Below are 13,822 nucleotides of genomic sequence, written 5' to 3'. Positions count from 1 at the left end.
AATCTTGTTTAGCTCATTATGAATCAATATAAACCTTATATCCTTCTTAAAAATTCTTAAAAGCCCTAAATAACTCATTAAAGTAATTTTTTATAGTATACTTAAAGCCAGATATGTGATTTTCTTACAATTTTAAATCTCTTCATCGATTTTCACCTCCTAATTACATATTTATATATTAAAAATTCTAAACCCTTGATTGGATCGTGACATTGCATGAATATAATATTTCTATTTTATTTAATTTATTGATGTCAGGAAAAATTATTTTCCAAACCTCATTTTATCATAAAAATCAAATTTTCATCTCATATATATAACTAATTTTTAAAAGGTTATTTCCTTGACTTTAAAAAGTGAAATAATCAGTCCTTTTTATTATTATTTTAAATTTAAAGGATTTACAGGCATACCACTCAATTCTTATGTATTTACATATTGATCACATAAATTTCAGATTTTACATGCATACCATCCTACCCTAGTTATGTTTTTAATAGGTTATGAAAGAATGTATAAAGGTAGATACACATGACTTAAATGATATGTATGTAAATGTTCCGAAATTTCGAACAGCTCACCCGGCAGTAGAAGCTCCGGCTTCCATCCCGGGTTTCCATTCAGATCTCTGAATTCGATCTGGAAAATGGGAGGAAAGAAGGGCAAGTTCATGTCTCTACCCGTTCTTACCGTCATCTTCATGATGTTCTACGTCTATTGCGCCACGGTGTTCGTGCTCTTGCAAGATTGGCTTTCCTTGAATTCTTCTTTAGGGTTAACGAACGCGATTATCTTTAGTTTTCTCACATTTATGTGCCTTATTGCGTTCTTGGCGTCGGTCTTCATCGATCCCGGCGGTGTGCCCTCTTCTTTCGCCCCTGAGATGGAAAACCCTCAAACGGACGTAAGCTTCTTCATTGTCTATGATTGAATGAGTTAGTTTCGTTTTTGTGCTGTATTTTATTGTGATTTGAGTTTACAGATCGAAGCTTATTGGGTTTGAAGTAGATTGTATTTGTGCTAGCAATTTTTGCTCAGTTCTATCTGTTTAAGGAGTCCCGGAGTGAGAGAGTTTGTTTGGGGGGAATATATAGCTTTGATTTAGCTGGTTGGGAATGGTATTTTAGTTTGGATAAGGTTCTTTGGTGGTTAAGTGTTGAATCATTATTCATATTAGTTGTTGAATTATTCGTTGGAATTTGTTCGATTTAAATGTTTCTTTCAGCTTAGTTTCGATGTTAGTTTAATTCTCCGATAATAGGTTATTGCTCACTGTGAATCGGCTGAATGCAAGAATGGAATTGAAAGCTACAATTGTGACACATAGAATGATTAAGGGTGGAAAATATGTTTGGAACTCAAAATTTGCTCCATAATTGCTAAAATTTTAATCAATCCAAAATCAAAATTGATGTGCTTTGAATTGAAAACGAGATCGCTTGAAATAAGTTTGAGTCAGCTTGACTTAGGATACATGCACGTAAGAGTCTCGGTTAGAGTTTTCTTAGCTCACCTCCCCTTGAATTTCTCCCTCTCCTTTAAAATCGGTAGGTCGAGCTGTTTTAACATAAATGGATAGGGTTTAGGGGGTATCATGGGCCATGTTGACTCCTTTGATCTGATTCATTTGTGCATGTGTTTGATAGCACCTCCTTATAAATAATTTTGAATAATTTTAATTCGTGATCAAACAAATATTTTATAAAATCAATATATTTTTATCCAAATTAGCTCAAAATTAATCACTTTTGACTCAAGTTGTAGTTAGCTTGAGTTAAAATTGGAAATTTTTTATTTCGAGTTTAGGCTAGCTCACTTGGACCGGACATGTGATTGGTTTCAACCCTTTTGGCTCAAGTTGTATAGCATCATTTTTTCTATTTTTAATTTGTGACTGAAAATTTTCACCTCTTATGTTATCCAATTTAAAAATGATAGTTAATCTTAAAATAATATAAATTTCTTTTATGTCTTATTTCATGTTACTTTCGTGTTTAACTTTCTGTGTTGTGTCTAGTTAAGATTTCTCTCGTAAGTCGGTTTGATATCAGTACAAGTTTGAGTTTTGTTCTTGTTCGTGTTTAAATTTGTTGGCTTAGATTCATGATACTCTTTTATTCTTCAATAAGCTAATTGCATTTTTGTACAACTTTAGAAGTTTTAAAACAAGTGATACAAACTAATGAAAAGCATAGAGGTTGCTAATATATTTGTGTTGATAGAGCTACCTTTAGTTCAGCACTCCCTCAAAAACAACAATGATTTCCCCCACCACTATGACCATTGAAATTGTATCAGCCTAGAGGCTCCTGCTGAAGACTATTCAGCTAATCACTTGGGTCCATCTCTCGATCAAAGGAAGGCGTCTAATGTTATTATTACCAAGTAGTTGAGATGTCAATTTGTGGAAACTTCTAATGTCAATGTTACTGCTACCGAGGTTGCTCCTTAGAAGGGTTCAATCTTTTTAAGATTATCAATTGTGAAGGCCTAGGCTATAAAGAAGAGGGCTTTCGAGCTGAAATAAAGTCTATGATCATTGGTTTGACCAACTATCATGAACTTCTGATGCTTTCATGGAACTACCCTTTTGCACCAAGAAAGCATGATTCATAGGCTTATTCCTCTAGTACTAAAGCACTATGGAGAATTGGAAAGAAAGAAAAATGCTCATCTTTGGATTGAGAATCCAAAACTTCGCCTTAGAATACAAGAGGAGGCACCTAAGGTAGGAGCTAGCATTCCAATTATTAATAATTCTACAATTTACATTGGTTAAAAGAATTAGCCTGAAAGATGAAAAAAGTACTTTAGGAAGTTCCTTGCGAACCCACCCGAAGGCAGCGCAAACAGAGGGAGGGAGTTTGTCTCTTTTTTTATTTTTAAAGTTCTCCAAGCCGCTAAAGAATGAGGTGAATAAAGAAAGCTTAATAGTAGTAAGGCCACCACTTGGACAACTGTGCACACTTGGAAAAAAAAGTGCCTGGGAGAATATGATGATGAATGGATTTTTTGCCATCAAAACGTGGGAGATATAACCTCTTATTATTATAAAATCCAACCAATGAGAACATCGCTCAATGACCACCAAATTGTGACATCCGGGCAATATTACCCCTGCAGATCTACTAGAAGGTCTCAACAATTATATCAGAGGTTAAGGCCTATTGAAACATATTTCAAGTTGCATGATAAACACTAGGGCGTGACATCAGGGTGAAATTCTTGAACATCCATTGCTAGAAGATCCTAACAAGTACGATTCTAAAGGTGCCTAGGTTCTTCACATATTCTGCAGGCTATTTTTTATTCAAAGCAAAATATATTAATTAGTTAAAGAAAATAGTATATCAAGGATATTTATCAGGAAATGTTAAAGAGAAAAAAATAATGGGGTAGAAAAGTAATAAATATTTCATTTGGGTCCTCTAGCTTAAAAGTTAGTGAAAATAAGAGAATGCCGATATATTTCTTTTGATTTCTGTCCCTTTCAGTATAAAGAATGTAAAATCTATTATTCACTAATGATTTAATATTCTAAAACCGCAAACCATAATAAAAAACTTGTTAGAATGATGAGTCGGAGCATTAGGTGAATCCCATACATGTTATTATTGTTGTTACTATTGTGTTAAAATAGTATTGTTTATGATTTTTTATGGTTATTATTAGAATTATTAGCCTAATTATAGGCTAATTATTGCTGTAATTACTATTAACTTTTATTTGCTTCCTTTATTTGTCTATTTTCATATTTTTGTATTTCCTAGTTGGTTTATTTTTGAATTTGTCTTTCCTTTTATTTGGGTCCTATAATATGTATTTATCTTTTTTCTTTTATCAATGAAAGTATGAAGTTTTATTCTCAAATGTTAACATGGTATCAGAGCAATGTTCTGACCTTAGAGCTACTAACCTAGCCGCCGACCACTTGTAAGGCTCTCCTTGCAGGTTTTTTGCCTCCAGGATTAGCGCTGGCACTTGCAGGTGCTTCTTTGTCGCGCCACCTTGCTTCTGCCGGTCTGTTCCAGCAACAGAAAATAGGTTGGTTTGCCGCCTTTGCATTTGCTAGGCCTCCTTGATGCTGCAAGACTTCCCACACTTCTGCCGACTTGTTCCAGCCACAAAAAATAAGTTAGGTTGCCTCCGTTGCGTTTGTGGGCCTATTCCAGCCGCTGAAATTCTTTTTGTTGCAGAAAATAGGCTGGTTCGCCTCCTTGTTGCCTCCATCGGCCTATTCCGATCGCTGAGATTTCTTTCTGCCGACCTGAGCTTTCTCTAGCCAGCTGAATTTTTCCTTGCCTACTTTTTCTAGCCAGGTTCCTTTGTTCAACATCCAAAATATTCCATTTCTCAGCAACCCAACATCCAATTTGGCTTTGTTAGAATCACGACAGACTATTCCACCACCGAGCCTTTCCTGACGGGGTACTTGAGTCCACCGGAGGGTCGACACCTGTCTCTATCACTTCGTAGATCGGAGGATCGGAAAACCAAATGAACTTCCCAATCACCACACATAAACTGAGCGGTTCTAATTTTCTTCAATGGTCCGAAGCCGTGTTCTTGTTCATCAAGGGATACGAGAAATTTGACTATCTGACGAGAATGATTCGTGAACCTTTTATAACTAACTCAATGTATAAAGTGGAGAATTTCATGGTCATGTCATGACTGATTAACTCCATAGAAACTGGGATTGGCCTTTTGCATATGTTTCTTCCTTCAACCAATGCCCAATGGACTTTAGTTCGGGATACCTTCTCGGATGTAGGAAACTCAAGCCAACTTTACAGGGTTTTCAAAAAGATCTACAAGGCGAAACAAGACTTGTGATTACTGTCATGAACCCAACCATACTCGAGACAAGTGTTGAAAACTCCACGGGAAACGAATGTACAAACACTCGACCAAATCTCTCTCAGGTAAGGGTCTCACTACGGTAACTGAATCTGCTACGGTTCAACCATCTATCATTCGTAACACCCTGGAATCACCCGATTCTCTTAAGAGTCGGATGGAGCAATTAGTCAAACCACTTGAATCCAGTCATTTCACTTTTGGCTCGTCAACCTTCCACATCCGTCATGGTATCACTCCTATGACTCTCACTTTTTTTTTTCTAGTCCATTCATCATTGATTCAGATGTCACAGACCACATGACTGGATGCTCTCAAGCTTTCTCAACATATTATCCATGCTCTGGGAAATATACAATTAAAATTGTTGATGACTCATGTTACTCTATTGCTGGTAAATTGTCAATTATATTAACATACAACCGGTCTAACTCTAGAACGGTGTTACATGTCCTCTTGTTGAAGTTTAACTTGTTATCTGTTAGTAAGCTGACACATGACATGGATCGCGTAATTTTTCTCCCGATGTTTTGTTTTCAGGATCGTTGTTTGGGGAGGATGATTAGAACTGCTATGCAGGTAGTCGGGCTCCTCTTCTTCCAATAGGAAAGCCATGAAGAATGGGGTACTTCTCCCAGTAGTTGTAGTTTTTCTCGAACCAATGAATGCGTTATTATGTTGTTACATTATTGTTTGGGTCATTCGAGTTTCTAATATTTAAAACAATTATATCCGTCGATGTTTACTAGTAAAAGTTTTGCTAACTTTAAATGTGAGATTTTTCAATTAGCTGAACATTATTGCTTCCCCTATCCACCCCACCCCTACATGTCTTATGATCATTTTTTACTTATTTACATTGACTTGCGGGGCTCTATCGTACCCCTGGCTATACTAATAGACGATGGTTCCTTACCTTAATTGATGATCACACTCGAATGACATAGGTCTATATCTTAAAAAATAAATCTGAAGCTACTAGCACCTTCAAAAACTCTCTCTCATTTTGACTTAATTCAAAGTGTTAATTCAAGTACTACAAATCGATAATGGTTGTGAAATTTTTAAATCTATTTTAGGTGAACTCTTGATAAGTAAGGGTATCCCCCATCATATAGCTCATGTACAAACACACCTCAACAGAATGGGGTAGCAAAGAGAAAAAACTGACACCTTGTTAAAGTGGTTTGTTCCATTATGTTTCAATTTAATGTCTCGAAAAAGTTTGGACTAATGCCGTGCTTACTATCACATATCAATATAGTCTATACAAAAATTCATAACTTTAGAACTCCATTAGCCATCTTGATGCCATGTTTCCCCACAAATCATTTACTTACAACTCGACCCAAAATTTTTGAGTGCACATCCTTTGTTTGGAACACTGCCCTAATCGTAGTAAGCTTGATTCTAGATCTATAAATTGCGTCACCGCGACATTTGCCACGCAGTAGGTATTGCGAGCCAATTCATGCATAATCCCTATGATCACAATCTTTGAGTTGTCCACAAAATCTTTCACTACTTAAAACTGGGCTTAGGTTTGTGTTTCTAGCACCACACCTCTTTTTCTATTGATGTTTATACAAATGCGGATTAGTTCTGATTTGTCCATGTTTAGCGATCTGCCTTAGGATATCATTTGTGAGGGGAAATATTGTCACGTGGAAAAATAAAAAATAGTCAGTTGTTGCTCGAAACAGTACTGAAGTCAAGTTTCGCTCCATGTGATTGGTTATTTGTGAAGCTCTGTGGTTGTTCCGTGAATGAAGTATGTCGATCTTTGCTCCTCTTTAGCTGTTCCGTGATAATAAAGTCGTCATTAGCATTGCCCATAATCCACTCCAGCATGATAGCGCTAAACATATAGAGACTGACAGATACTTCATCAAGGAGAAGCTTGATTTAGGGGAGAGTTGTATTCCATTTTTCTCATCTTATGGTCAATTAACATATATTCTTACTAAGAATCTTTCTCGGCCATTGTTTGATGACTTCAAATTCAAGTTGAACATGATGAACATCTATGCTTCTACTTGAGGGGGAGTATTAGAATTATTAGCCTTATTATAGGCCAATTACTATTGCAGTTATTATTAGCTTTTATTTGTTTCCTTTATTTTTTAATTTTCATATTTATGTATTTCCTAGTTGGTTTACTTTTGAATTTATGTCTTTTATTTTATTTGGGTCATATAATATGTATTTATCTCCCTTTTTCTATTAATGAAAGTATGAAGTTCTATTCTCAAATGCTAACAATTATTATTATTTTCTTCTTATAATACACGATAAGGGTTTCTTTAATTTCTATTATCGTGTTAAAATTTTATTATATGATAATGTTATTGTTTCTTATTAAAAATATGCTCATTCTCTTTTCCTAAAGAGAACATTGCAATTTTCTTTGTTATGATATAATAATTCATATGTTATTTTTAAATTAGGAGTTTTTATTTTTATATTTTGAAGCTTAGGTCTCGATCTACTTAAGTCCACACCTTGCCTCACTAAGAGTAAATACCTCAATTCTTGATTTTGCCTTTTAAAACCTTCATTGTGAAATGTCTATTTCTATTTGCCTGTAATTCTACTTCCTTTATTGGGTCATATTAAATTGGCATTAGTGCAATTTTTACCATATGTTAACCTTAATTTTTTTTATAGATATCGATTGACCTTTATGTTTGAGCTACATTGACTTGAGTACAAGTTACTTTAATGAATAAGGGCAAGAATTATTCGTTGGATATTACTTGTTTATTGGCCACCACTTACCACCTACCAACCGCCTCATTAAATTATACTTTGTAGCCATCAATTATATATATATATTGTTACATGTCCTCATATATATATATATAAAATAACGAATGGCTAGAGGCTATTATATGAGCCTCCAGCCACCCCTAATGTGCCTAACAATTCGAGTACCCCTCCTTAAGGCCAACTTTGCCAGAGGGGATTCGAACTCCCGACCTGAAGGGTCTTATACCGTAAATATCAACCAACAGGCCGGATATATATATTATATCAAAAGGAATGGCTAGAGGCTATTATATGAGCCTCCAGCCACCCCTAATGTGCCTAACAATTCAAGTACCCCTCCTTAAGACCAACTGTGTCAGAGGGGATTTCGAACTCCCGACCTGAAGGGACTTATACTGTAGATGTCAACCAACAGACCGGATATGTATGGGGTTCGAACTCCCGACCTGAATATATATATATATTTCAAAAGGAATGACTAGAGGCTATTATATGAGCCTCCAATTGCCAGCCAAAGAGAGTAGGAAGAGTAGTTTGCTATTTATATATAGTTCATTTTTTTGTACTAATGTTAATCCTTGGTTCGAACTCTCGACCTGAAGGGTCTTATACCGTAGGTGTCAACCAACAGACCAGATACATGACCCCCCCGACCCCTAAACCACCACACACACACACACACACACACACACACACACACACACACACACACACACACACACATACATATCTGTATGTGTGTGTGTGCGCACGTTCCGTTGTCTGTTGGAGAGCAGCCTCTTTGAAGGTTGTAAATCCCCTCAAGGTTTTGGGTTCGAATCCCTCTTGTGTAGTAGGGTGCGGTACTTGAATATTTAGCACACCTAGGGATGAACAGGGCACGTCTAATAGCCTCTGGGCATTCCTTATATATATATATATATAGAGAGAGAGAGAGAGAGAGAGAGAGAGAGAGATCATTTTAGTGAGACCCTTCTTATATACTTTAAATTATACTTTCATTCTTCTTTTTTTTTCTTTTTGGTCCTAAAGATTTACATTGTTTTCCAGAAGGGTAAATCTCAATATTGTGACAAGTGCTGTGCTTATAAGCCACCCCGTGCACATCATTGCAGGGTTTGCAGAAGGTGTGTTCTGAAAATGGTATGTAAAAAAAACTATCTGCTCTTCATCATGCGCACCTTCTAAATCAGTATTCTAATTGTATTTGGTGTTGCACTTTTTACATATTGCAGGATCATCACTGTTCTTGGATTGGTAATTGTGTGGGATATGCAAATTATAAGTCCTTTATTGGCTGCATCTTTTATGGCTCAGCTGCGTCCATCTATTCTACGGTTGGTTAATTTGACATACTCGGTTTATAAATTAGGAAGATTTACATATATACCACTCAATTCCTATGTATTTACATATCTAATACCTAAACTTCATTTTTTACATTCGTGCCACCTAACCTATACATGAAAAGGTGAATTTCACCTTTTTTTTAGTTAAAATGGTGTTACTTTTTATTTGATAAGAACGATTTGGGTGTTATTATTGTAAAAAATAAAGTATTACATATGTAAATACAAAGGAATTGGGTGGTATGTATGTAAATGCCCCTATAAATTATTCTTAGAATCAGTGTTGTTCCCAGCTCTTTACTTTCTTTTTAGTACTTGCTGTCACTGCAGCAAAATCTTTACAGTTCAAACCCAAGACCCTATTAGGTAAATGACATTAATTTTGATCGCATTTACTTTTCAGGGAGGCGAAGGAAGTTAAAAGATGCCTTCTAACAACTCAACGAACAGCTAACGAAACACAAAAAAATAAAGGGAAGATTTACGTACATACCACTCAATTCTTATGTATTTACATAACACTCACACTTCACAATTTTACATACATGCAACTTTGCCCATGCATGAAAACATATATTTCACTTTTTAGAAATTAAATTAGTGATGGTTTTGATAGGATTTGAGAGATTAGGTGGTATAAATGTATAAAGTAAAGTTTAGGTGTTAGATGTGTAAATATAGAATAGGGTGGTATGCATGTAAATACCCGAAAATGAAGTTTAAAGTGCTTTGCGCCTCTTCTGCAGCAAACTATGGGCAGCTAAATGCTTATATCATCGATAATTTGTGTAATTCAAGATTTGATTGTTGCAGGTAATTTTCTTTTGTGATACACTCCACAAGAAACATGGCTTCAGAAGTATGGTTTGGAAGCTCTTCAATGTGAGTGCGAATCATCTTGTTCGCATACGACCAGTTCAAGAAAAAAAAAAAAAAGAAATAATAATTTTTTTTATAGAATTAGAATAAAGAAAGATTTACGTACACACCGCTCAATTCCTATGCATTTACATATTCAAATCTGAACTTCAATTTTTACATATATGCCATCTTATCTATGCATGAAAAATGTGTATTTTACTTTTTAAAAGTTAAAATGGTGGTATTTTTTTATGTGATATGAAATATTTGGGTGGTATAAATGTAAAAAAGTTAAGTGTTAAGTGTTGGATATATAAATACAAAGGAATTAGGTGGTATGTATATAAATGCCCCTTGAATAAAAGTTACAACTTTTCTTCAACTTTTGATTGCTCAGAATTTTCCTTTGGTTTGATAATTTTGCTCTGTTATTGCGGTGCTCTAAAATTTCTGTAGTTGTTCAAAATTCAACCCGTTTAATTTGCTCCAGAAAGAAGTACAAAAAGCTTCTTCTTTCAATTTCCAGTGCTCAAAATATCAACTGCGCCAAAAAGCTCAAAACTAAATGCAAGTCCATAATTCTATTCTATATGATGAAACATTGCAATTTTATCTTCTCCTCCTGACAATCTTCTAAATTTATCTTATCACTTGGGCTTCCATTTCCATAAGTTGCATTTATACCATTTGAAGGAGGACCAATTGATACGATCAACCATTCCAGAAACACAACTAAGGCTTTATAAACATGGTGCATTTACATAAATACCACTTAATTCTTATGTATTTACATATTAATATCTAAAGATTCATATTTACATGCATGCTACTAGAATCTTTAACATCACATGCAAAATACCATCATCACTGTCTTTATAAAAGTGAAATACAACTTTTCATGCATTATAATACCATGGTGTTGTAAATCTAATTATCAAACTTTGAGTGTTGAATATGTGTGTGAATAAGAATTGTGTAGGATGTTTAAATTTCTCAATGAAGATGAAGTAAATACACACCTTCGATGACTCGATCATAATTATCGTTGCACGGAAGTCCATGATATAATCATGTATCATAAATTGTGAGAAAAATGTTTTTATCCAGAGCTCATGCTGCTCATAATGATTGGTCCAACAGATGTGGCCGGGATTTTTTATTTTTTATGTTTTTGTATGATTTGAGTTTGAGGTACATCAAAGTTTTCATTTTCTTTTAGCGGCTTTTACATACATACCACCCGATTCCTATGTATTTACATATCTAACAACTATATTTTTTTACATTTATACCACCCAAATCTTTCAGATTACATTAAAAATACCACTATTTTAGTTTTTAAAAAGTGAAATACACCATTTCATGCATAGGTAAGATGACATGTATGTAAAAGTTAAAGTTTAGGTGTTAGATATGTAGATACATAGGAATTGAGCGGTAAATTCTCCTTTTTTTTTATATATTTCAAGTAACATATGTGATTACTACAATTATGACATGATGTTATGATCTGTGGTTTCAATATGATGTGCCATGTGGATATTAAGCCTTGAAGAAACATAAGTGGCCTTAAATGCTCAAATCTCCTGCAACTACATGATCAGGGGGAGAGATTTGTAAATTTAGCATTGTTTCTCTATTATACAAATAAACTTGTGACTTCCATGTTGCTCTAGGTAGGAACTTGACCATTTCCTCCATGATATGGCTATTAGATCACACAAATAAAACTGTGCTGTATTTTACATGCATGCTCTTAACGATTAGGGGACTCTTATTTTTATATTAATACTGCCCAAATCTTTCATATCACATAAAAAATACAATCATTATGACTGTCATTTATATGGGTATGGTGGCATGCATGTAAAAAATTAAAATTTAGTGTTAGGAATTGAGTGGGTATATATTTAAATCTTCCTAACAATTAATTGCATACTTCAGGTTCTGAGTGGTTTAGCATTGGTTCTCTTAAGCATAACCATCAGCAGTCTCTTTGCCTGGCACATCTATCTCCTATCAAAAAATCTTACTACCATAGAGGTCAGTCGGCTCTTCATTAACTTTCTGCAGCATTCTTCCTTATCAAATCAAACTTCGCTCACCCATCGCCATTCCGTAAATCCACACTCAGTATCGAGAGGCGGCGCGGGCCGTCTGGCTAGCCAAGAAGTGCGGTCAAAATTATCGGCATCCTTTCGACCTCGGTGTATATAGTAATCTTAAATCGGTATGTGCATTCAATACTACAATTTTTCTAGGACTTTTATGCATTTTACTGACCAAGTTCCATCATTATAACATGTTTTTGCTTTGTTAGAATCTGGGTTCGAATTTGCTGAAATGGTTTTGTCCTCTGGCTGTTGGGCATGTGAATGCTGGCACCCATTTTCCAATTTCAAATGATTAGATGATATACTGCTCCGATTCTTTTTCTGGATCTTGCATTTTATGCTTATGGAGCTTTTCACTGAAAATAAGGTTTCATGTTTGGCAGTCTGACCTGATTCTTAGGTGCCTAAGTAAATACAAGACAGCTATCCGTACAGTGCAATCTTTTTTTTTTTTTTTTGAAGGGGCCACAGCCACAGCAGTTTAAATTCTTTGAATGAATTTCATACATGGCACTTGGAATATTATTATTTATAAATCTAACACCCTCTTTCATAAATTTTTTAAGTTCTCTGAAACATCAATAATTCATGTCAAGGTCAATAGTTTGATCTTGGCATCCTTAAATGCATTGATTCAGTGGTTAAAAAAAAAAAAAAAAAAACAAGATTGTAAGTAGCAATATTTTGAGTGGCATGTTTGTAATTATCTAATGCCATATCTGGTTAAATGATCATGTTTATGGTTTGGAAGAAGAGCTTGAATGGTGCTTAGCTTTGTGGAAGAAAATTCAGCAATGTTGGTCTGAGGAGGGTGTTTGTGTCATAAAGATTGAGCTAAATTTCAGTTCTTGCTATTCAAGCTGAAAAATTTGAATCTCTTTTCTGTAAATATTTAAATTGATGGTATATTGAAATATTGCAAAACTTTGGAGGATGGTGTAAGGCCATTCCATGAATATGTTATTAGTGACATTTTTTGATGGTTTCCAAACAGTTCGTCATCATTGTTGGATAAAATATCCAAATCTTTTAATTTTCAACACATGGTGTGCACTGCAAAGGCCTGAGTGGATTTAGCGTTGATATATATATTTTGGCATATAAAATCAATATCAATGTATATGATTTGAAATTGTAAGTGAGATTGATGAAAATTTTATGAAGATTTAATTTTTCTGTTTATAAATTAACGGAAGCAAAACTATTTTTTTAGCGGTAACAAATTTTATAATTATTTTTTAGCGGTAAAAATATAGGGGCATACGGGCATTTAACAGAACATGTAATTTTTAAACCTACTTAACAACCAAAAAGATTGAATGGGCTGTAAATAAAAAAAGAGTAAAAAACAAGAGAGCAACAACCTACAAATATTAAATTGCTGAAAATGAATTGTGCACCGAACTAAAAATCCATTGACCACTTAGTCTTAGGCGCCTCTCACCTAAACCGGAGCCTTTTTGGTTCTGCAAGATAAATATATGAATATGATGAGCATTTCATTGCCATTTAAAATCACTGAATATTCGGTGAACTACAAGCACACTGTGGCTTATACTTTTTTCCTAGGAGAATATAGTTGTCATTTTAATATGTGGACCTCCACAACTAAATTTTAAGGAATGTCTATAACCTTGAAGAAGAGGAAAAAAAAATTGTATCTGAACAAAATAACACAGTCATTTAGTTTATTATAGTGTCGTGTACCCCGATTTGTTGGTTGACATCCACGATATAAGACCCCTAAAGTCATTGGTACAAATCCCCTCTGATATAGTTGATTTTAAGGAGGTGATACTTAGAGGTTATATAATCGCTTCCGATCATTTCTTTAAGGATATATATATATATATATATATATATATATAT

General features: G+C 34.5%; 2 protein-coding genes across 2 annotated transcripts in view; one reads left to right on the top strand and one right to left on the bottom strand.

The window, feature by feature from the left end:
* Nucleotides 1-534: 534 nt before the first annotated feature.
* Nucleotides 535-12,615, top strand: LOC110039384 (probable protein S-acyltransferase 15; the record flags this gene model as incomplete). The annotated part of the gene is given in 7 exon segments (XM_020744421.1): nt 535-904; nt 8,680-8,772; nt 8,865-8,966; nt 9,792-9,860; nt 11,784-11,882; nt 11,974-12,069; nt 12,160-12,615. Coding segments are annotated over 7 exon segments (807 nt in total). The 5' UTR covers nt 535-646.
* A 530-nt stretch (nt 12,616-13,145) lies between these two features.
* The window catches only part of LOC110039008 (P-loop NTPase domain-containing protein LPA1-like), a 17,365-nt gene continuing 16,688 nt past the window's right edge, over nt 13,146-13,822 (bottom strand). The window contains exon 8 of the transcript XR_002295480.1: nt 13,146-13,419. The gene's annotated coding sequence lies outside the window, so the exon portion shown is untranslated. The remainder of the gene's footprint in view (nt 13,420-13,822) is intronic.

Source organism: Phalaenopsis equestris, unplaced genomic scaffold, assembly GCF_001263595.1.
Source record: "Phalaenopsis equestris unplaced genomic scaffold, ASM126359v1 Scaffold000002, whole genome shotgun sequence".
NCBI classification, from domain to species: domain Eukaryota; kingdom Viridiplantae; phylum Streptophyta; class Magnoliopsida; order Asparagales; family Orchidaceae; genus Phalaenopsis; species Phalaenopsis equestris.
This window is presented reverse-complemented; position numbering and strand designations above follow the sequence as displayed.